This window comes from Giraffa tippelskirchi, chromosome X (genome assembly GCF_054371585.1).
Source record: "Giraffa tippelskirchi isolate mGirTip1 chromosome X, T2T-mGirTip1v1.2.pri, whole genome shotgun sequence".
In the NCBI taxonomy this organism is placed as follows: Eukaryota; Metazoa; Chordata; class Mammalia; order Artiodactyla; family Giraffidae; genus Giraffa; species Giraffa tippelskirchi.
The window spans coordinates 131,338,078-131,361,960 of NC_137289.1; the positions used below are offsets into that span (position 1 = coordinate 131,338,078).

General features: G+C 45.3%; 2 protein-coding genes and 1 long non-coding RNA gene across 8 annotated transcripts; 1 reads left to right on the plus strand and 2 right to left on the minus strand.

Moving 5' to 3' along the window:
* Nucleotides 1–6: 6 nt before the first annotated feature.
* LOC145535439 (uncharacterized) lies at nt 7–21,758 on the plus strand. Its single transcript, XR_014075416.1, has 7 exons — nt 7–455; nt 10,651–10,685; nt 14,078–14,191; nt 16,210–16,348; nt 19,075–19,530; nt 19,873–20,013; nt 21,238–21,758. It is a non-coding gene; the product is annotated as an uncharacterized LOC145535439 (long non-coding RNA).
* On the minus strand, nt 12,182–14,307 carry LOC145535438 (melanoma-associated antigen B5-like). The gene is given in 4 exon segments (XM_081563882.1): nt 12,182–12,301; nt 12,304–12,660; nt 12,662–13,256; nt 14,139–14,307. Coding segments are annotated over 3 exon segments (999 nt in total). The 5' UTR covers nt 13,247–13,256; nt 14,139–14,307; the 3' UTR covers nt 12,182–12,244.
* On the minus strand, nt 16,583–19,524 carry LOC145535437 (melanoma-associated antigen B4-like). 6 transcript variants are annotated; one of them, XM_081563880.1, is made up of 2 exons: nt 19,332–19,524; nt 16,583–18,298 (listed from the first exon to the last, which is right to left on the minus strand). In XM_081563880.1, exon 2 carries the CDS (start codon nt 18,235–18,237, stop codon nt 17,203–17,205), a length of 1,035 nt encoding a protein of 344 aa, XP_081420006.1. In that variant the 5' UTR covers nt 18,238–18,298; nt 19,332–19,524; the 3' UTR covers nt 16,583–17,202. The 6 variants fall into 6 exon arrangements, with proteins under 6 accessions (XP_081420006.1, XP_081420003.1, XP_081420001.1 ...); XM_081563877.1 differs by having other exon boundaries at nt 19,322–19,524; XM_081563875.1 differs by having other exon boundaries at nt 19,307–19,524.
* Nucleotides 21,759–23,883: the final 2,125 nt, after the last annotated feature.

Sequence of the window (23,883 nt, forward strand, 5' to 3'; positions counted from 1 at the left end):
GCATCTGGGCTCCAGGAGGCCCGCAGGGGCGGGACCTGGACAGGCGGGGTTCCGGAGGAGCCCAATCTCACAGGATTGGCACGTGGCCTTTCCCTTGACTCGTAAGGGGTCCTGGGACGCCCCTGTCCTGGTGTGTCAGCTGGCTCACTCCATGCCTCTCACTTCTGTCAGCACCCCAGCAGGAAGAATTGGGGAGCCCAAGCCTAACAGCCTTCCTGGAGCCCATGAGACCGACAGCGAGGGCTCTCTTGGGTTCCCTCCTCTGTAGTAAGCGATGCTCTGTCCTTCTCCATGCCTTCCCTTAACCCCTGTAGGTGCTGGGCTGCGTCCCATCTGCTGACGTGAGGCCAAGGCCTCACCTCGAAGATGTGAACCCCCGAGTCTCCTGGTATGAAGTGCACATACATCGTATCTCGCCATTTCTACCTGAGGCTTCCTGGAAATGGCTGCTCCAGGTAAGGTGAGCTGAGAGGGAAGGATGGGAGACTGTCTTCTGTGGTGTGGAACCCCTCACATCTCAGACAGAATCTTCATTCATATTGACTGCCGACAGGGCCTGGAAATCCTTCCCTTTCTGGTGTAAGTCCACCCTTGTCCCCAACCAGGCACACACAATCCCAGAAGAGCAAGTGAAGGGGCTCCTTAGCCTGACAGTTCTCACTGTGGGCTCTCAGTCGACGGCAGGGTCATTGCTCATAAGTTCTGAGATGAAGTTCTGTCGTTTTGTACACTTACTGTGATACTAACTTTTCTCTTTTAGTCCCTGGGTGGTAGTCTGTTAAGGTGATCATTTAAAAGGGCCAGTGCTCATCCACTAACATTCCCTGGTGGCTCAGACAGTAAAGAATCCACCTGCGGTGTGGGAGACCTGGGTTCAATCCGTGGGTTGGGAAGACCCCCTGGAGGAGGGCATGGCAACCCACTCTAGTATTCTTGCCTGGAGTATCCCCTTCGACAGAGGAGCCTAGCGGGCTACAGTCCATGGGGTCGCAAAGAGTGGGACACAACTGAGTGACTAAGCACACACACAACAATCTTTGTGCTGGTTATTTCATGATCTGGGCCACACTGCCACATCCAATCCAAACTTTGGTGCCCCATGGTCCTGGCATGGGGCCTCGGAGATGCTGCCTCAGATACCTTCAGTGAAGCAGTGGAGATTCATGATCCCAGGGCAGAGTGGAAGAATCCGGGGCTCACGTTTAAAGCCTTTTCCAGCTGATCCTGTTGTCTGCTTCCCTTGCAGGCTGCGCATCTATGCCAGTCTCTGAGTACTCCCCCACCTGGGCACACATAGGGTCAAGTTCAGTGCAGACTTATTGTCCATCAAGGATTATTTAATTTTATGTTTTTACTTTTGTTAATAGTTTGCTTTATTCCTTCCATAAGATTTCCATGGTTACTTCAGGGTATAAGAAACAGCAGACCGTGTTTCATTGCGGTCTCAGCTACCCTGAATGTGGTACTAAATCTGTAAAGGAGTTACGGAAAATTGACAGTCTTACAATATCTGTTCGCCTTCTTTTTCCTAAGACTCTCAGGAAATTCTTCTTGTTGCCTCCATGAAGACTGTATACATTTTTCTAAAGTTTCTCTGTAGGTAAATTGTTTGTATGGTTGCTTATGTTTATGGTGTATTTTCTGTTACTTGCTGGAAGTAATTGTTGATTCTTCCAGACCAATCTCTTGATTTTGCTGTGATGATCTTTGTTTATGCCAGATTTTTGACGTTCCTTATATGTTTGAATATTTCCTGTCCTGTTTTCTAAGATTTTTAGTTTGAGAATCAAATTGTTACTGTGATCTTTTGCTTTTCATTACTTCTGACTTTTATTCATTTGGCATTGTTGTATATAACTCTAGTGGCTATGTGTACTTCTCCAGATGTTTTTTCTAAATTTTGAATTCATAGATTGTTTTGACAATTATTTCTAATTAGAAGATAATTAAATGTTATGTCAGGTTCTCTTGTATGAAAGAGCTATATGTATACATCTATCCCCACCGTCATGAACCTCCCTCCCACCCCCGACCTCACCCCTCAAGGTCGTCACAGAGCTGATCCCTTGTGTCATGCAGCAACTTCCCCCGGATGCCTGTTGTCCACATGGTAGTGTATATTTGTCCATGCCACTCTCTCAATTCGTCTCACTGTCTCTTTCCCCCGATGCGTCCACATGTCCGTTCTCTACGTCTGTGTCTCCATTCTTGCCCTGCAAATAGGTTTATAACTACCATTTTGTAGATTCCATATATGTATGCGTTAATATACAATGATTTTCTCTTTCTAACTTGTTTCACTCTTTTTTTTTTTGATAGATAAGAAATCAGCACTTTAAGGCAATGATTTGATAAATAGATGTTGGCACAATTGGGTATCCACATGAAATAAAACAGAGCCATGCCCCTATATCATGCCATGTGTGCATGCTGAGTTGCTTCAGTCATGTCTGACTCTTTTCTACCCTATGGACTGTAGCCCACCAGGCTCCTCTGTCCATGGAATTCTCCAGGCAAGAATAGTGGAGTGAGTTGCCATTTCCTCCTCCAGGGGATCTTCCTGACCCAGGGATCGAACCTTCATCTCCTGCTTGGCTGGCAGTGTTTCACTCTTTATAACAGGCTCTAGGTATGTCATTGTTCTAATAATCTGAAATTCCCTGAAGACATGTGATGTAGACCATCTTTTCATAGGCTGGTTGCCATTTGTGTATATTCTTTGGTGAGATGTTTGTTCAGCTCTTTTAACCACTTTTAGATTGACTTATTTGTTTTCTTATTGTTGAGTTTCAAGAGTTCATTGTATATTTTTGTTACATGTTTATTATGAGATATGTCTTAGAATTATTTTTCCCAGTTTGTGTCCTTTCTTTTTCATTCTCTTAATAGAATATTTTGCAGATAGAAGTTTTTAATATTAACGAAGTTCAGCTTATGATTTTCTTTCATGGATTGTGCTTTTGGTGTTGTGCCTAAAATCTCATTACCAAACTCAAGTTTTGCCCCCGTGTTATCTTCTAGATTTTTTGGCCTATTCCGTATGGCATGTGGAATCCTAGTCCCCGACCAGCAATCAAACCTGTTTCCCCTGCAGTGGAAGTGTTGAGTCTAAAACACTGGACTGCCAGGGATGTCCCTGCAATTTTTTCTAAATTGTGAGTTTTTCATTTAGGTCTGTGATCCCTTTTTAGTTAATTATTTTGAAAGGTTCAGAGTTTGTATGTGGATTCATTTTTCTTATATATGGTTGTCTAGTTATCCCAGGACTGTAAGTTTAAAAGACTGTCCTTTTCCATTGAATTGCCTTTGCTCCTTTGTTAAGGGTCGGTTGAGTGTTCTGGCTGTCTGTTTCTGGATTGTCTGTTCTGTGCCATTGATCTGTCTAGTATTCTGTTAATAGCATACAGTCTTGATTATTGTAGGTTTAAAGTAAGTTTTGAAATCTAGTAATATCAATTCTCTGGCTTTGATCTTCTTCAATATTGACTTCAGTTGGTATTATGGATCATTTCATTTTTTACACAAACTTTAAATTGTTTGCTGCTATCTATAAGCTAACTTGCTGGAATGTTGAACAGGATTGCATGAAGTATCTAGATTAAGTTGGAAATACGTGACATCTCAACAATATAGCATCTCCCCATCTATGAACATGGAATGTCTGTCTATTTAGATCTTCTTTAATTTTTTTCAGTGCAGCTTATGAGTTTTTGTCATGTAAATCTTATACATGCTTTTTAAAGAGTTATTTCTCATATATTTTGGTGCTAGTGTAAATGTTGTTAGGTTTTTAATTGCAAGTTCCATCTCTTTCTTGGAAAACAATTGACTATTATATATTAACCTTGTTAATATATTAATTATATCTTGATAATATATTAACCTTATTCATTTATGGAGGAGGCAATGGCAACCCACTCCAGTACTCTTGCCTGGAAAATCCCATGGACAGAGGAGCCTGGTAGGCTGCAGTCCATGGGTCGCTAAGAGTCGGACACGACTGAGCGACTTCCCTTTCACTTTTCCCTTTCATGCATTGGAGAAGGAAATGGCAACCCACTCCAGTGTTCTTGCCTGGAGAATCCCAGGGATGGCGGAGCCTGGTGGGCTGCCGTCTATGAGGTCGCACAGAGTCGGACACGACTGAAGCGACATAGCAGTAGCCGTACAGTATTCATTTATACTCCTGACTTATTAATGCCTGGAGTTTTCTGGTTGTTGAGGATTATAATTCCATTTTTTTCTTCCAAATATGTGTATCTTTTGCTTCCTTGTCTTATCTCATTGCATTGGCTAGGGCTCTCAGTACAGTGTTGAACAGGCATGGTGAGAAGGGATATCCTCACCTTGTTCCTCACCTTAGTGTGACAGCATCTGTCTTCTCACTAGGAAGTATGATGTTTTACCTGTATTTCTTTTTAGATGTTTTATATGAAGCTGAGGAAATGCCTGTCTATATCTAGTTTGCTGAGAATTTTTATGATGAATGGGTGTTGGATTTTATCAGCAAAAATCCGTCTAGTCAAAGCTATGGTTTTTCCAGTAATCATGTATGGCTGTGAGAGTTGGACCATAAAGAATTGTGAACACCGAAGAATTGATGCTTTTGAACTGTTGGTTGGAGAACATTCTTTTTTTATTTTTAATTTATTTTCTTATTGAAGGATAATTGTTTTACAGAATGTTGTTGGTTTCTCTCAAACCTCAACATGAATCAGCCATAGGTATACCTATACCCCCTCCCTTTTGAACCTCCCTCCCATCTCCCTCCCCATCCCACCCCTCTAGGTTGATACAGAGCCCATTTGAGTTTCCTGAGCCATACAGCAAATTCCCATTGTCTATTTTACATATGAGAACATAAGTTTCCATGGTACTCTTTCATATAGCTCACCCTCTCCTCCCCTCTCCCCATGTCCATAAGTCTATTCTCTATGTCTGTTTCTCCATTGCTGCCCGGTAAAAAGAGTTTCTTCAGAACCATTTTTCTAGATTCTGTATATGTGTGTTAGAATATGATATTTATCTTTCTCTTTCTGACTCACTTCACTCGGTATGATAGGTTCCGGGTTCATCCACCTCATCAAAACTGACTCAAATGCGTTCCTTTTTATGGCTGAGTAATAGTCCATTATGTATATGTACCACAACTTCTTTACCCATTCATCTGTCAATGGACATCTAGGTTGCTTCCATGTTCTAGCTATTGTCAATAGTGCTGCAATGAACAATGGGGTACCAGTGTCTTTTTCAACCCTGGTTTCCTCAGGGTGTATGTCTAGGAGTGGGATTGCTGGGTCGTATGGTGGTTTTATTCCTAGTTTTTTAAGGAATCTCCTTACCGTCTTCCATAGTGGCTGTATCAATTTACATTCCCACCAACAGTGCAAGGGCCTTCCCTTTTCTCCACACCCTCTCTGGCATTTATTGTTTGCAGACTTTTTGATGATGGCCATTCTGACCGGTGTGAGGTGATATCTCACTGTGGTTTTGATTTGCATTTCTCTAATAATGAGCGATGTTGAGCATCTTTTCGTGTGTTTGTTAGCAGTCTGTATGTCTTCTCTGAAGAATTGTCTGTTTAGGTCTTTCTCCCACTTTTTGATTGGGTTGTTTGTTTTCCTGGTGTTGAGTTGTATGTACTGCTTGTATATTTTGGAAATTAATCCTTTGTCAGTTGTTTCGTTTGCTATTATTTTCTCCCATTCCCGAGGTTGTCTTTTCACCTTGCTTAGAGTTTCCTTTGCTGGGCAAAGGCTTTTCAGTTTAATCAGGTCCCACTTGTTTACTTTCGTTTTTATTTCCCTTACTCTAGGAGGTGAGTCATAGAGGGTCTTGCTTTGATTTATGTCCCTTTCTCTTTGGCTTCCTTCTTTTTCTGATCATTTTCCTTCACAGGTTTCAGGAAGCTCTCTCGGCTCTTAGCGTGCTTAATATGCTCGATACGCACGTTAATTCTCTTGGCAAGAATCTTGCCCTTAACTTGTTTGTTTACAATGAGGCCAACAGCATGCTGGGTAACATTGTAGACTCTCCCAGTTTTGCCATGCTAACATTTATGGGGCATTCCTTTTTGAACAGTACCCATCCCCTTGATATCTACAATATCACCCTTCTTGTAGATTCGCATGTATGTGGCCAAAGGAACAACTCCAAGTCTTCTAAAAGGCCTAGAGAACATGTAGCGGGTGCCCCTCCTCTTTCCCTTTGGGTTGGTCATTTTGGCGAATTACTGGAAGATGGCGGTTCCGGCCGAAAAGAAGCAACTTGTTGGTTTTTTAGAAATGTGTTGTGTCATCTCCACGTGTTTGTGTTTCTTACAGTTTTTTTTCTTGCAATTGATATCTAGTGTCATAGCGTTGTGGTCAGAGAAGATGTTTGATATGATTTCAATTTTCTTAAATGTACTGAGGTTTGATCTGTGACCCATGATGTGGTCTATCCTGGAGAATGTTCCATGTGCACTTGAGAAGAAGGTGTATTCTTCTGCATTCGGATGGAATGTCCTGAAGATATCAATGAGATCCATCTCATCTGATGTGTCACTTAAGACTTGTGTTTCCTTATTAATTTTCTGCTTTGATGAACTGTCCATTGGTGTGAGTGTGGTGTTAAAGTCTCCTACTATGATCGTGTTACTGTCCGTTTCTCCTTTCATGTCTTTTAGTGTTTGTCTCATGTATTGAGGTGCTCCTATGTTGGGTGCATAGATATTTACAATTGTTATGTCTTTCTCTCGGATTGATCCCTTGATCGTTATGTAGTGTCCTTCCTTATCTCTTGTAATCTTCTTTATTTTAAGGTCTATTTTGTCTGATATGAGAATTGCTACTCCAGCTTTCTTTTGCTTCCCATTTTTTGCCTGTCTGTGTCTGTGTCTTTTGGTTGGAGCATTTAGTCCATTTACATTTAAATAAGTTATTTATATATATGTTCCTATTGCCATGTTCTGAATTGTTTGGGGTTGATTTTGTAGATCTTTTTCCTTCTCTTGAATTTCTTGACTATATTCGTCCGTTTAACATTTGTTGTAAAGCTGGTTTTGTGGTACTGAATTCTCTTAACTGTTGCGTGTCTGAGAAGCTTTTGATTTCTCCATCAATTTTGAATGAGATCCTTGCCGGGTACAGTAATCTTGGTTGTAGATTTTTCCCTTTCAGGACTCTAAATATATGCTGCCATTCCCTTCTGGCCTGCAGAGTTTCTGCTGAAAGATCAGCTGTTAAGCGTATGGGGTTTCCCTCGTATGTTACTTGTTGCTTCTCCCCTGATGCTTTTAATATTCTTTCTTTGTGTTTAATCTTTGTTAGTTTGATTAGTATGTGTCTTGGCGTGTTTATCCTTGGGTTTATCTCCTTGGGTTTATCCTGTATGGGACTCTCGGTGTCTGTTGGACTTGACCGACTATTTCCTTTTTCATGTTGGGGAAATTTTCAACTATGATCTCCTCAAAACTTTTCTTCATACCCTTTCTTTTCCTCTTCTTCCTCTGGGACCCCTATTATTCGAATGGTGGTGCATTTGTTATTGTCCCAGAGGTCTCTGAGAGTATCCTCAGTTATCTTCATTCTTTTTAGTTTGTTCTCTCTTCAGAAGTTATTTCCACCATTTTATCTTCCTGCTCACTGATTCATTCTTCTGCTTCAGATATTCTGCTATTGATTCCTTCTGGGGTATTTTTAGTTTCAGTGATTGTGTTGTTTGTCTCTGCCATGTTTATTCTTTAATTCTTCTAGGTCTTTGTCAATTGATTCTTGCATTTTCTCCATTTTGCTTTCAAGGTTTTTGATCATCTTTACCATCATTATTCTGAATTCTTTTTCAGGTGGTTTGCCTATTTGCTCTTCATTCATTTGGGCTTCTGTGTTTCTGGTTTGTTCCTTCATTTGTGTAGTATTTCTCTGCCTTTTCATGATTATTATTATTTTAATTATCGTGTTTGAGGTCTCCTTTTCCCAGGCTTCAGGGTTGAATTCTTTCTTCCTTTTTGTTTCTGCCCTCTAAGGTTGGTCCAGGGGTTTGTGTAAGCTTCTTGTAGGGTGAGATTTGTGCTGAGTTTTTGTTTGTTTGTTTTTTCCAATGATAGGCAAGGCTGAGTAAGGTGGTAATCCTGTCTGCTGATGATTGGGTTTGCATTTTGGTTTTCTTTGTTGTTTAGATGAGGTGTCCTGCACAGGGTGCTATCTGTGGTTTGGTGATGCCGGGTCTTGTATTACAGTGGCTTCCTTTGTGTGAGTTCTCACTAGTTGATACCCCTAGGGTTAGTTCTCTGGTAGTCTAGGGTCTTGGAGGGCTTGATGCTGAGTTTTGCCTGGGTCCATATATTCTTCTCAGCTGGTCATGTACTCTGGCCACTCTCAGGTGGTATTCTGCCTGTACTTCTGTGTCTGAAAGTGTATTCCTGATGTATCTGTGGAGAGAGATGTATTCCACGTCCACCAACTCCGCTTGCCATCTTGTTCCTCCTGGGGAAGTTTCATGAGAGTCCTTTGGACTGCAAGGAGATCTAACCAGTCTATTCTAAAGGATATCAGTTCTGAATATTCATTGGAAGGACTGATGCTGAAGCTGAAGCACCACCTGATATTGGCCACCTGATGTGAAGAACTGACTCACTGGAAAAGACCCCGGTGCTGGGAAAGATTGAAGGCAGGAAGAGAAGGGGACGACAGAGGATGAAATGGTTGGACGACATCACCTACTCAATGGACATGAGTTTGAGCAAGCTCTGGGAATTGGTGATGGACGGGGAAGTCTGGCATGCTACAGTCCATGGGGTTGCAAAGAGTCAGACACGACTGAGAGACTGAACAGAACTGATGAGTCATCAAAGTATTCTTGTCATTCCTATATTTTCTGGATGAGTTGAAGCCTTCCCTTGCTGCAAGGCTGATTCCCTTACAGTGGCAAAGAGAGTGGGAGAAAATGTGTTCTCTGCTTGGTTTATCAAGTGTGATCCAGGCACACATTTCCCTGGGCAAATTACACGAGCTTTAACCAAACCATTGCAGGCTTCTTGAAATTATCGTTGTCCCTATGACCCACAAACTTCGGGGAGGATTGACAGAAACAATACAAAAACTGAACTCAAGCAATACAAGAATTAGGAACATGGGGCTTAACGAACTACCAATATGATGATACTTTTCCTGATATTTTTCAAAGATTACTGTCTTTTAAAAATCTTTCAGTTTCTAGATACAAGGAAATTTTTTAACACAGCAATTTGAGAAGCTGCACCTTTGTCATTAGAATTGAAACATTAATTTTTCTCGCCCTACCGTATCACTCCAGAAATTAGGAACTCTCAGTGTTCTTATTTTCTTGGGAAAATAGTTAGTTTTCAAAAGTTCAGTAAGAATCTGTTCCTATAGCCGGACACAATTGGAAACATTGATTACACTACTGAGACTTTCACTGGAATGTCGTATTTGACAGACACAGGTCGACTTGGATATCAGCAGATAACTTGAGGAAACTAAGGGTAACCGTAGGGAGCCATAAAACCCGATGGAAAAACAGCCTGGGGCCTTGCTGACAGAATTCCCATCAGCCCTACCAGGTGAGTAAGGAAGATCACTTCTGGAAGCACAGGGACTTTAGGATGTTTTGGGGACTTCAGGAAGAGAGGAATTCATCCAGAGCTCTAGGTTTGACAACCAGTCTTTTCTGTGGCTTCCTAGCCTCAAGAGGCTATTAAAATTACCTTCTGAAGACTCCTTACGAACTGTTCCAACAAAGCGCATTTAAAAGCGCCTATATGGAAAATCGTTATTCTTGCTGTACTTAGATAAGTAATCAGGCCAAGTTTATTGAATGTAGACTTACTTTGCAAACGAATTAGGTCTTAGTTTTCCTGTCTTTGGTAGAGTTGAGGGAGGGGTTAGAGAGAAACAAATGTTTCAATAGAAAGTGTGCTACACATGTGTGGGTATTAGGTTCTAGTGGTGTTACATTTCCTTGAAGTTTTATTATTTACCTGCAAACTGAGTTGGATCCTGAATTTTTCTACTGTCCACCAGTATCTAGTTGCAACTTTGTTACTAAAATTCCCAATTTCTCCCATCCTTTTGATGTATCTGTGGGGAGACAATGAGCTCTGAGCGATACTCCTCTGCCATCTTGATCCACTCACTCTCCCATTCTTTTGACTTGAATCACTGAGAACTAACATTGCCATTTTCCTGAAGTCCTGCAACGTGAAGCTAGATGACTTGATGCAAAGACCAGAGAAATTGTCCCAACAGCTCATGTTTAAACAGACTTCATACCTATTGCTGTCCGAGCCACTCAGAAAGTTAACCTGAACACCCAGAGATATTGCTAACTGTGGTAGAGACATTTCAAACTGCAATAGATGCTTCGATCCTGACACCTAGGAAACTTGTTGACTGACTACGCCCTGGGCTCAGAAACTGGTCATAACCAGCTCCAGTCATTAACATCTGTTTTTCTTTCGTTTCCATAGAAATGCCTCTTATTAATAACTACCTGATACTGCTTGCACCATAGACCTAGCTTTGGGAGCCCATCTGCATCACCACCTATTGAAATGAGATACCACTCTTTAAATGAACTGACCTGTTCTCAAAATATGCAACTGCTGCAATGAAATGGAGGACTCCACTAATTCATTCTCTCTCTCCACAGTGACCAGTTCAGCTTTTACCATGTAAGACTTGCAGGCAAGTTTCAGAGGCGGGAACTCTTAAGGCTTAGGGCAGTCCTCCCCCAAATATACCACAGTGGCGTATTGATTATTTTGAATTCAAGTTGCTTCAGAAACAGCCAACAGAGGAGGGACATTCCGCCCCCCACCATTTCTGTGTCCCTGAGAGCAGGAAATCTCATATGAAGGATGTACTGCCTGCATCTGGAGGCAGAAGGAAACCCTTCTGACTAGAAATAGGCAGTTCAAGCAGAGAAGCCTGTATACACAAGCCGTGTTAAGGCTTTAATTTACTACCCTGGGTACAGATTCTGTTTAGATTCCTTACTAATTGAGTACCTAAAACCTAAGTTCATTTGTCCTGTCGATTCCTCACAAATTGTTTTGCTGTCTACAAAATAAAGAAGCTGCCTACTTTGCCCACTCCTTAGGTCCCATTTCTATGACACTTCTGTGCACATGAATTGCAATTTGTCTCTTTTTCTCCTGTTACCCTGTCTTGTGTCAGGTTTATTAGTAATCTAACCACAAGAATTCAAAAGGGGTAGAGGGAGGAATTTCCTCCTTCCCTACACACCTCAAGAGAGTTCACCCTTACATCTTAGAAACTCCCCAGAGACAATGTGCATAGAATACCAGTCTGTGCACTGGAATCTCCTGCATTGAGACAAGAGCAGAGACACCTTAGATTTCCGTCTGTTAGGGGTCAGATTGTGTCCCCTCCAAAAATACATTTGAAGGCATAACTCACAGTACTTCACAGTGCAACTGTACTAAGAGATAAGGTCTTTAACGAGATGGTTGAGTTAAAATGAAGTCATTAGGGTGGGCCATACCCCCAACGTAGCCCTAAGAAGAGATTGGGACGCTAAAGGAGGCACCAGGGATATATGCACTCAAAAGGACTGGCAGGTGAAGAGGACGGCCGCCTGCCAGCCAAGGAGACAGGCCTAAGGGGAAACCAGCCCTCATCTTGCACTTGCAGCCTCCAGAACTCTGAGAAAAGAAATTTCAGTTGTTTCAGCCACCCATTCTGTGGGGTTTTGTTGTGGAAAGCCTGACAAATCAGTACGTTGCCCCAGGTAGAGATTTCTTCCTGGATTGTCTTTTCACTTTCCTGTCATTCATAAAGGCTATCTCACCATCGTCCTTATATGATTGCAGCTCCTTGTTTCTAAAGTTCGGTGGGCAAAGGCTATGTCTTGATCTTAGCCTCACCAGAACTAGCATAGAGCCTTTCAAAGAGCAGATGCTCAAGAAATAAATGAAGACAGTAAGAGGTCTAATTTGTTAAGACTTAATACCTCCTGCATTCTTTAATAGGCATATCAAGGGATAAATTTGTTAATTTTTCAAACAGAAGACAGAAAAGATGGAGAAAAATCAAGGTTGATCATGTTTTGAAGTTTCTTTCATTTTATTTTTTCATTCCATTATCCCAGCAATTTTATTGTGGGATTGCTTCCCATTTCAACTAAAATCCCTATTGTGATGTCAAATTTTCTTCTCTGGATGATTTTTTAAAAGTCTTGGACTTCAGTAGGGGTGGGAGAAGCTGCTGGACCTGGCCATGGATCATGCCTGGAAGTGACAGTGGTGCCAGGCCTGGCTGGAACTGTGGCTCGAGCTCTCTCTTCCTCATCTCGCAAAGCTTCTTCATATTGTGATGAGAAGGCACTGGGGACTGTATCATTCACTTTTGCCAGAAATTCCAAGACTTTCATTTTGCTGGTTTCAGCCTGGACTCTTGGGCCCCACAGGAACTGGTAACGTGGAGGATCGCTGTTGGCAACCTGGCGGTACTCCAGGTACTTCATCGTCACTAAGTCTTTGGTGATGAGCTTCCTGGGCTCTCCGTAGATGAAGTGTTTTCTCCCAGCATATACTTGCATCATATTCAAGAATTTCCAGATGTCTTCCTCAGCGGCACAGTTGCCCTTCACGAAGATCACACCCAGGACTGTCATCGAGAGACCGGCCTTAGGTAAAGCCCCTACCATCCCACACCCTGCCATTGTTGGGCAGGTTCAGTTTGCTCACAAGGTCATAGGAGTGGATGGTTGAGTCCGCTTCCTTCAAGTCAACTGCAAAGACAGCCTCGATGTGTTCAGAGGCTCTCTTGAGAATCTCGGCAAATCGGTCATGGTATCCTGGGTGGATGATCTTCAGCATGTCTTCCTTCATAATGGGCTGCCTCATTTTATACTTATACAGAAGGAACTGCTCCAACAAACTTGTCATGCTGTTCAGAGTATCACTGTAGGTGTTCTCGGTCGAAGATGAGACATCGGAGGACCGTGAATCTTCCTCATCTTGCCTGGTATCTTCTTCATCAGATGTTGTGTCAGAAGTACTTGAAAAAGTGCTGGTAGTAGATGGGGCTTCCGAAGACCCCTGGGAAGTGCTCTTTGACCCAGTAGCTGATGAGCTCTGTGAATTATCTTCTAAAAGAGAAGAGGTAGAGGGAAGCTCTTCCATTACTGCAGCGGGCTGAACTCCCTTGTGACTCTGGGGCTCACCTCGGGGCTGGTGGCTTTTCTCATGGATGTGGAGCTTATGATTCTGACCCCGAGGCATGATGACTGCGCTGGGGGACAATGATTAGAAGTGTGAGTAGGAGGGCAGGTGATAAGCGCCCGCAGGATGATGAAGCTTGAGTGTGCAGCCACAGCAGGGAAATAACCACCTTGGATGTAAGGAAGGCTACAGTTGTGGTTTTTTTTGAGGGCGCTGTTCTCAAAACCCCCAGGGTTCCTATTCTCCTAATCAGCCTGTCCTTTGGGAGACATATTGACGGAAATTAGAGTGATCTTTAGGCTGCATCCTGCTACCCCTGCCTCAGGCACGCTGGGGTGACAGAAGGGGCTGGTATTCTCCTAAACAGAGGCATCTGTTATTTCACATTCAAGACCACCACCCAACTGGTGGCCAGTCATAGGACCCATGCCCTCTGCTGCTCTGTAGTTGGCATCACAAATCTCCCGGGGATTTCTGAGTAGTGAAGGGGTCCTCCGCTTATCACCCCAGGCAGTAGTTATCACCTAGTACTGAGTGCTCCGTGGGATGTTTTCTGTCCTGGCCTCTGGAGTCCCCAACACTCATTAAGAGTACTTCAGTTGGCTCCCCATAGGGCCTGGTGTCCCCACCCCTTTCTTGGAATGGTATCTGCACCTTCATACTAAGGGTTTCACCACCTACACACCTGATTTAAATAAATGTTGGTGGAACTTCAGCTTGATACCTCTGCCCTGGTTCTTCAAGGGCTATAAAGAACAGGGCTGGATTCACCATCACTTGTTTTAATTGGCGGATGATCCCTCAGTCCTTGCTTTGACCTCTGTTGTGGCCTGAAATTCTACCCTCCCTTCCCCTTAGGCCCACCCCTTATACTACTGTACTTTCTTATAGGACGGCAGGTATCACCGTGAGACCCCTAGGAGGCAGTAAGATTCTCCTCATCCAACCATACCTGTCTTTGGTCTTCTGAGGCGCAGAGGATGAGATGAATCATATGGTTATGGGGTATGTGGTTCCCTTCGTCTTCAGGTTATTCAGTGGGTTTCTGGAAAACCTGGAAATAACCCCACTGCTGGCCCTAGGCTATACCCCTTGGACCCTGTCCCAACCCCCCTTGTGACATCATAGAAGGAAATGGGCATGTCATGTCAACAATGACCAGGTATCCCACGGATGGCAGGAAGGGCAGGGCTCTGTGGGGTTTCCTCAGAGTGAGGTCACAGGGTTTCCTAAGTCCAAAGCTGGACTCCTGGCAGGGTTTGGCACTCCTGTCTTTGTTTATGTAAGGGAGCTCTCCTCAGACTAAGGTCCTCACTCCCTGTGGTGCCAGAGAGGGAAGTCTGGGAATGCCACATCAGGCTACTCCTACCTGTGCCTTCAGGGGTGACATCAGGATTCAGGCTTCTTGGGGCCCTCTCTGTTCGGTGTAGGGGTATGCCCTCACTCAGGTTCCTCACCTTGACGCCTGGGGGACTCTGGATTTCCTCTTTCTTTCAAACTAAGGTGACCCGTGTAGACCAAAGATCATGTCTTTGCAAGCCCTGAAAAGAAGTGAGGGGTTGCTCAGCCTGGCAGCCCTGTCTTGGCCTTCTGAGAGCAGACACAGCCCAATCTCTCTGTGACTTCAGTTATGATGTGGGTTTTGTGTCCTCGGTCCTCATTCATCTATCTTTACCTTGACTCCCGTCTCTTCTATGAAAGACTTCTTGGGAAATGCCATGTCTTGGAGAAGTCTTAGTCTGCCTTCAACAAATCTCACAGAGAATAGGTTGAGTCCCAGGAGCAATGGGGAAGCTGCAGTCCGAGAGGGGGCCCCAGCATAGGTGGTGTGCTAAGAAAACATGCTGATCTTTTCCTTCTCGTCACTGACCAGACACAGCCTCTTATAGAACCTTCACTCTAACAGATTTACTCTCTGAAAGGAAGGGGCTGAATTAAATGATTTGGTGCGTCCCTGATCTTTTGTGGTTTACTGACATTTCCTTTGTAGGTAACTTGTCACTGAATGCTGTCTCCTCCCCTATTCGTACTTCACTTTTATTTTCATATTTTTGTTACTTATTTCTGGGGCTTTTTATTCCAAAACCGTGTTTGGGGTATGAAGTTCTGCTGTTTAACACGTGAAATACCTTTTGGACTAGTGTTCAGAAACAGAAGTGACCCAAGGTTGGCCTCATCCTGGAGGAGTGGCACAGTAGGGCTCTGGAGGAATTCAGTGCCAGGGTTCAGTCCAGCTCCTGTCATTTATGAGCTTTGAATTTGAGCTTCTCTATTCCCCCTTCTTTATCTGCAAATTGTGTTTGAAAAAGTCTATAGTATAGGACCACGGATATGTGTGATGTATGTAAGTCACCTGGCACAGTATGAGACAAACTTGGGTAGGTTGAATGAATGGCAGTTACTACGAAGATGATTTTGACCCCAAATGATAACAAACTTCCATCACATAATTTATTTCCGGCCTATATTAGAGAATATGCAACTCCAAACAATAATCAAGTCCACATCAGCACTAATGCTCCCAAGCAAGTAAAACTGAGCAGTATTTCCCTATTTGAGCACCTGTTTTAATATGTGTTTGGGGTTATCCTCTCCACATGGATGCAAGTACAAGTTCATTTGTCTCAAGGACCAGCAACTTCCCTCTCAGGTGCCTTTTTATCCAAACCACCCCTAATTTAATACCACTGACAGTAAAAATTGAGCCCTCCCTTAAAGTTTGCCAAATTACACTCAACATAACCTAATTATACTGCCCGTTTAACAGAGCAAGCGCTGATGATCCCATCCCAGAAAAAGAGAGACAGTCCAGTGACCTCTTGGCATCTCACTTCAGTGGGTATCACCCGTATTTCTCAGAAACTCTCCGGACAGCTTTTGATGAAAACACATAGTTTTGAGTGTTCACGTGCCCTGGCTCAAGTGCACAGGGCCCCTTCCATTCCCTATGCTGAGATTCCCTGTGGTTTTCTGATATCCCCGAATAATGGTGAATATATGGTTTAGATATATTCCCGGTTTAGAGCCTCACCTCTGAGAACCATTATATGAGTGTCTGCCATCGCTCCCACGGCTTCATCTAGCCCAGCGTGCATCTGGACTGAAAATGACCTCCCACCGAGGACGTAGACGTTTCCCAAGACCCAGTGCCACCTTAATCAGGTAACTTAGACTTGCTTGCTCTCATCTGGAACCTCCTCTTCCACACGTTCCCCTCTTTTTGTTTATGATTTGTTCATTCCTTAGAGTTATCTCACCACCTTCCTTATATGGTACCTGCTGCTAGACTCAAAATTCCATGGCCAGTGGCTTGGTCTTCATTTTCTTAACCAACCCAGTAGTATATAAAAGCCTTCTAAACAAAAGATGGTCAATTAACTTGGGAGAAAAAGGAAATAATGAGCAAAAACTCTATTTTATTATGATTTAAGTGTCATACCGTTTGAATGAGCTAAGCAAATCTAAGTCCATGTTATTAACTTTTACAAGGAAAGAGGACAGGTAAGAAGACAAACAAAGAATAAACCAGCGTTTACTCTGAAAGCTTTGTGATCCCAAATATTTATCTCTAGGATTCTTACACATTTCCAAGTAAAATTCTATTCCAATGCTATGTTACCTCGTTCTGGACCATAAGGAAAAATATTGAAGTCTTTTCAACTCGTTTACAAGTAACAAACTCCTAATCGGAAACCTAACAGCAGTAAACGTGACATCCATGACATTAATAAACTGATAGATTCTGAGGCAAAATAAACCTTATGAAGAGTAGGAACATTTAAAACTATAAAACACCACTACCTACCTACCTAAATCCTCTATTTTTGACTAGATATTATTCATATGGATAAAAGGAAAACATACATATGTGTTAAAAGTGCACCTAGCCTCCCATACTACTTAAAACTGTGAAGAATACATGGGTTTTGTTCCCTCCACCCCTACTGCCCTGCGCTGTTTAAGAGGTGGGCTGTTCTCTTCCAACACAAAGGGAACAAAGTGCCCTGCCCCTCTCCCTAGTTGTGGGAGCAGCTGCAGGACTTGGCCTTGGAAGCGGCACTGGCCTCAGCCTTAGCTGGAGGCATGGGCATGCCTCTCAGCATCGCTCTCTCCACCTGATCTCTCAGAGCCGCGTGATAGAGGTGTGGGAAGTAACTCGGGACTCTACCCTGGATCTTGGCCAGGACTTCCAACACCTTCATCTTACTGGTCTCAGCATAAGCTCTCGGGCCCCACAGGAACTCGTAGCGCGGAGGAGCGCTATTGGGCACCTGGCGGTAGTTTAGGTACTCCTTCTCCACCAGATCTTTGCTGATGAGCTTTCTGGGCTCCCCAAAGATGGAGTGGTTCCTCCCAGCATAGATCCCCAACACATTGAGGAAATCCCAGACCTCCTCCTCGGTGGCGCTGTCACCCTTCATAAAGATGAGGCCCAGGAGCGCCATGAGGAGACCAGACTTGGGCACCGGCGCCTCCTCATCACTCGGACCTTCGTCGAGCGTGAGACCGAACTTGTTGACGAGGGCGTAGATGTTCCTGCTGCAGTCGACTTCCTTCAGCTCCAGGCCAAACAACACCTCCACGTGCTCACAGGCTCTGCTCAGGATCTCAGGGAAGTGCTGCCTGTATTTCCTGCTGACGACCTTCAGCAGGGCATTCTGCGTGATGGGCTCCTTCTTGGTGTACTTCTCCATCAGGAACTCCATCATTATGCTGGCCTTCCTGGACAGAGGATCTTTGCGAAAGTTCTGAGCAGCCAGGGCTGCCTGGGCAGCATCTACCCTTTCTTCCTCTGGGCCCTGGGCACCCTCATCAGATCCTGCGCAGGAAGGCCCTGCGTCAGGAGAGCTAGGGGCCATGGCTCCCTGAAGCTCCTGGCAATCACCAGCAGCAGGGGAGCTCGGGGTGGAACCCTGAGGGACAGAAGAGGGGGAGGAGGGGCACTCCTCTCCTGGGACTGCAGGAGCACTGGCCTGGGCCTCCTGAGTGTCCCCCTGGACCTGGTGGCGTTTCCCGCGGGCATGGGACTTGGTTTTGTGCTTCCGAGGCATGACGACACAGGTCAGGGACCGCAGGTGGGCGTGCAGTTAGGAAGGCAGGCAACGAGGGCACCTTGAGGAAGGACAAAGAATGCCGTGAGCACCTTCACCAGGGAGAGTCGTCCCCAGCTTACACCAAGTCTGCTTCTTAGGGGGCCTTGAGTCTACTGCTCTAGGACCCACAAGTCTCCTGTTCTCCCGGTCAGCCTGTCCCCTGACACCCCTGAGGAGGAAGTGAGAGTGAGCCCGGGGGCACAGCCAGACAGCCCTGCCTGGACATTCGAGAGGGGCCTGTGGGGGCTGGCAGGGGAGGCATGTCACATTCAGAGTCAGGATGAAAAACGGGGAACGACCCCCCCAGCACCCGCCCCGTTCCCTCTTCTGCTCTGAAGTTGATGCTGCCACCTTCCCTGTGACTCCGGAGGAGAGGAGGGAGCGCTCAGCCTCCCAGCGAAGGGTCCCGGGACCCGCCCTTCTGCAAGCAAGCTCCAACCTCCCCACTCAGACCGCAGCCTCCCTTCCCCGTGTTTGGCCGGGAGGAAGCGCTGACCACAGGGGAGGGTCCTGATTCGCCCGTGTGTCGGGGAGGATGGTCCTCACCCTGGCGCCTCCTGAGCCCTGACATCCTCCCTCTACTGACCAGCTACCAACCCCTCGGACCGAGGTCCCCTCCTCCCTCCGTGTCCCACATCCGAGATCGCAATGAGGGTGCCATGCAGCTGTTAGAGCTGCCTGGATGCCATCCGGATGCTCCGAGGCCAAGTCGCGGGGGGTGGGGGTTTCGCGTGGCCACCGTTCTGGGGTGTGGAGACCCTCAGTCCCCACCGAGGGTCCCTCGTTTATCTACAGGGCTCGGGGCTTTCCCTCTGCTGAGCAGAACTGGAGTCCACCAGCCCCGGACCGAAGCCTTCCTCTCGGAGACCACGTGGGTGAAGCAGATGGACCTGGGGCTTAAGATGCAGGCCCGGATCTTCCGGGTGAGAGCAGGGCAGGGTGGCCAGGGGTTGTCCGGCCCCCTCTTTTCAGAGGGAAAGGCTTGGTCATGCCGGACGTGTGTCCCCGCACGTGTAACTCACGTCACCTCACACTTTGACACCTGATGAGACCTGCGACTCCTCCGTCTGGGCACCGTACACGGCAGCTCTCAAAGATGGCAGCAGCTCTCAAAGATGGCAGCAGCTCTCAAAGATGGCAGCAGCTCTCAAAGATGGCAGCAGCTCTCAAAGATGGCAGCAGCTCTCAAAGATGGCAGCAGCTCTCAAAGATGGCAGCAGCTCTCAAAGATGGCTTCGCAGCCCCACGTGCGTACGTGGTCGTCACTTCCTGTCACGTGCTTCTGTGTTCCAGGCGGACAGCAGAGGCGGGGCCAGGGCAGGCGGGGTTCCGGGGGAGCTTCCACCAGGATTGGCATGTGCACCTTTTCCTGACTCTTAGCGGATCCTGAGACCTTCCCTGTACTGAGCTGAGTCTACGGGTCTCCCTCCCAGGCTCTAGCTTCTGTCAACACCCCAGCGGGAATTGTTTGTGGGCCTGGCCGAACAGCCTTCCTGGAGCTCCTGAGAGTGACAGTGAGGGCACTGCCGGGCCCCGTCTTCTGTGCTGAGTGATGCTCCGTCCTCTCTCCGTGTCTTCCCTTGACCCCTATAGGTGGCGGGCTACGTCCCATCTGCTGACCTGAGGACAAGGCCTCACATCGAAGACGTCAAGCGCCAAGACTCCTGGTGAGAAGTGCATGTACATCTCCTGTGGACACTTCTGCCTGAGGCTTCCAGGAAATGGCTGCTGCAGGTAAGATGAGCTGAGAGGGAAGGATGGGAGACTGTCTTCTGTGGTGTGGAACCCCTCACATCTCACCCAGGATCTTCATATTGACCGCCGGCAGGGCCTGGAAATCCTACGAAAAATTTTAATTGGAGGATAATGGCTTTATGATGTGTTAGTTTCTGTTGTACAACAGTATGAAGCAGCTATAAGTATACATATATCCCCCCACCATGAGCATCCCTCACGCCACCCCCATCTCACTCCTCTAGGTTGTCACAGAACACCAGCCTGAGCTCCCTCTGTTATACACCATCTCCTCACTAGCAATCTCTTGTACACATGGTAGTGCATATATGTCATTGCCACTCTCAATTTGTCCCCCCTCTCCTTCCCTTGCTGTGTCCACATGTCTTTTCTCTACATGAGTCTCTATTCCTGCCCTGCAAATAGATTCATGAGTGCCATTTTCTAGATTCCATATAAATGCATTAATACGCAATATTTTCTGTTCTCTTTCTGACTGACTTCACTCCATATAACAGACTCCAGGTGCATCCACCTCACTACAACTGACTTAAATTCGTTCCTTTTCATAGTTGAGTAATATTCCATTGTATATATCTACCACAACTTCTGTATCTATTCATCTGTCAGTGGAAGTTGAAGTGGTTGCTTCCATGTCCTAGCTGTTGTAAAGAGTGCTGCAATAAACAGTGCGGTCCATGAATCTTTTCACGTATGGCTTTCTCAGTGTGTATGCCCAGTAGTGGGATGGCTGAGTCATAGGGTAGTTTTATTTCTAGTTTTTAAAAGAATCTCCCTACTGTTCTCCATAGTGGCTATATCAGTTTACATTCCCCCTCAAAGTTCAGGAGGGTTCTCTTTTCTCCACGCTACTTCATCCTTTATTGTTTCTAGATTTTTTTATGATCGCCTTTCTGGCGAGTGTGAGGTGATACATCATTGTAGCTTTGCATTTCTTTCATAATGAGTGGTGAGCATCTTGTCTTGTGAGCATCTGTATTTTTTTTAAAAAAACAGATTTAGGATTACAGACAATTAAGTAGATAGTATACAGAGTTCCTATAGAGCCAGTCTCTCGCTCCACTTAGCATCTTCTGTTAGTAACATCTTGGATTGGTTCAACTGGTACAAGTTCATCTGTTAAAACTGAGCAACTAATATCAATATGGTGTTATTAACTATTGTCGATTATTTACAATACACTTCACTTTTGTTGTTTTGCAGTTCTGTGTCGTTGTTTTTCTTCAGTTGCTCAGTCGTCTCTGACTGTGACCCCATGATCCACAGCACGCCAGGCTCCCTGACCTTTCCCACCTCCTGGAGTTGGCTCAAACTCACGTCCATCCAGTCGGTGATGCCATCCAACCATCTCATCCTCTGCTGCCTCCTTTTCTTTTCCCCTTCAGTCTTTCCCAACATCAGGGTCTTTTCCAATGAGTCAGCTCTTCCCCGCAGGTGGCCAAAATTTTGGAGCTTCAACTTCAGCATCAGATATTCCCACGAATATTCAGGGTTGATTCCCTTCAGGAATGATTGGTTTGATCACCTTTCTGTCCAGGAGACTCTCAAGAGTCTTCTCCAGCACCCCAATTCAAAAGCATCAATTTTTTCAGTGCTCAGCCTTCTTTATGGTCCAGCGCTCACATCTACACGTGACCCCTGGGAAACACATAGCTTTGACTAGACACATCTCTTTTGGCAATGTGATGTCTCTGCTTTTCATTACGTGATCTAAGTTTGTCATAGCTTTTCTTGCAAGGAATCAGCGTCTTTTCGTTTCATGGCGTCTTTTAATTTGGGGCTTCCCTCGTAGCTCAGTTGGTCAAGAATCTGCCTGCAGTGCAGGAGATCCGGGGCCAATTCCTGGGTCAGGAAGATCCCCTGGAGAAGGAATTGGCAACCCACTTGAGTATTCATGCCTGGAGAATCCCATGGACAGAGGAGCCTGGGAGGCTACAGTCCAGGGGGTGGCAAGAGTCAGACACGACTTGGTGACTAAACCACCACCACCAGCGTCATGGCTGCATTCACCATCCACAGTGATTTTGGCGAAGAAAATTAAATCTTCCATTGTTTCTACTTTTTCCCCATCTGTTTGCCATGAAATGTTGGGTCCAGATGCATGATCTTAGTTTCTTGAATGTTGAATTTTAAGCCGGCTTTTTCACTCTCCTCGTTCACCCTCATCAAGAGCCTCTTTAATTCCACTCCACTTTCTGCCATAAGGGTGGTATCGTATGCATATCTGAGGGTGTTGACATTTCTCCCAGCAAGTTGATTTCAGCTTGTGTTTCATCCAGCCCATAAATGTGCATGCTGTACTCGACAGACAGCTTTAATAAGCAGGGTGACAATATACAACCTTGACTTACTCCTTTCCCAATTTGGAACCAGTCTGTTATTCTTCGTCCACTTCTAACTGTTGCTTCTTACCCTATATGCAGGTCTCCCAGAAGGCAGGTAAGGTGGTCTGGTATTCCCATGGCTTTAAGAATTTTCCACAGTTTGCTCTGATCCCCACAGGCAAAGGCTTTAGCATAGTCAAGCAAGTAGAAGTTTTTCTGGAATTCCCTTGCTTTTTCCAACGGAAATTGGCAATGTAATCTGGTTCCTCTGCCTTTTCTGAATCTAGCTTGTACAGATTGAAGTTTTTGGTTCACATTCTGTTGAAGCATAGTTTGGAGGATTTTGAGCATTCCCTTCCTAGCATTTCCCTTGTGAAATGAGCGAAATTATGTGATAGTTTGAACATTCCTTGGCATTGCACTTCTTTGAGGTTGGAATGAAAGCTGACCATTTCCAGTCCTGTGCCCACTGCTGAGTTTTCCAAATTTGCTGGCGTATTGAGTGCAGCACTTTCACAGCATCATCTTTAGGGTTTGAAATACTTCAGCTGGAGTAACATCACCTCCGCTAGCTTTGTTCATCGAGATGCTTCCTAAGGCCCACTTGACTTCACTAGGTTGCTTCCATGTCCTGGCTCTTGTAAACAGTGCTGCGATGAACACTGTGGTACACGTGTCTCTTTCAGTCCTGGTTTCCTCAGTGTGTATGCCCAGCAGTGGGATTGCTGGGTCGTATAGCAGTTCTCTTTCCAGATTTTTAAGCAATCTCCATAGTGTTCTCCGTAGTGGCTATAGTAGTTTGTATTCCCGCCAACAGTGTAAGAGGGTTCCCTTTTCTCTACACCCTCTCCAGCATTTATTCTTATCGGAAGTCTGGTGGGCCCTGTGACTTCCCGAGGCGGGCAGAGTTTAAGGAGTTCTAAAGCCCCAGGTTAGAGGGCAAAGCATTGTTGATGTGGGGCAAGGTCAGTGGTGTTCAATGCTGAATATAGTGAAGAAGAGGTCTGTGGTCCAGGAGGCTCCTTCTTTTCCCCAGTAAGAGTTCCTGTGAACAGGGCTCAGTGGCTGGCTGATGGTTAGTATCATTGGGAGAAGGGGAAGGGCTTTTCTGGAAAATTAAGCATTGCCAAGCCAGCAGAGTCTACTTGGGAGGTCTTTCAAAGTTCAGAGTTTTTCCTTAAGGCAAGGAAGACTTGGACATAAGGGACCTCCCTCCTATCCTAAGGGCAAGCCTTCAGCGATGGACAGTCAGTTACCTATCTGAAAAGGAAATGACGCATGCTCATAAGGGGCTTGAGGGGTCACTGAAGTCCCTCATGGCCTTTTCATGGCTGTGGCATCCCTCACCTGTGATCTTGCTGGGCAGAATGTGGTTCAGTTCTCACCCCAGGGGCCCTGGTGGCTTCCATGAGTATTTTTTTTTTTTAATTATTTATGTATTTAATTTTGGTTGCACTGGGCCTTCGTTGCTGCATGCAAATCTTCTCTAGTTTAAAGGAAGCAAGGCTACACTTCATGGCGATGC

Excerpts from the sequence above, each read along its gene's own strand:
- LOC145535437 (XM_081563880.1), bottom strand. The coding sequence starts at position 18,237 with ATGCCTCGGAAGCACAAAACCAAGTCCCATGCCCGCGGGAAACGCCAC.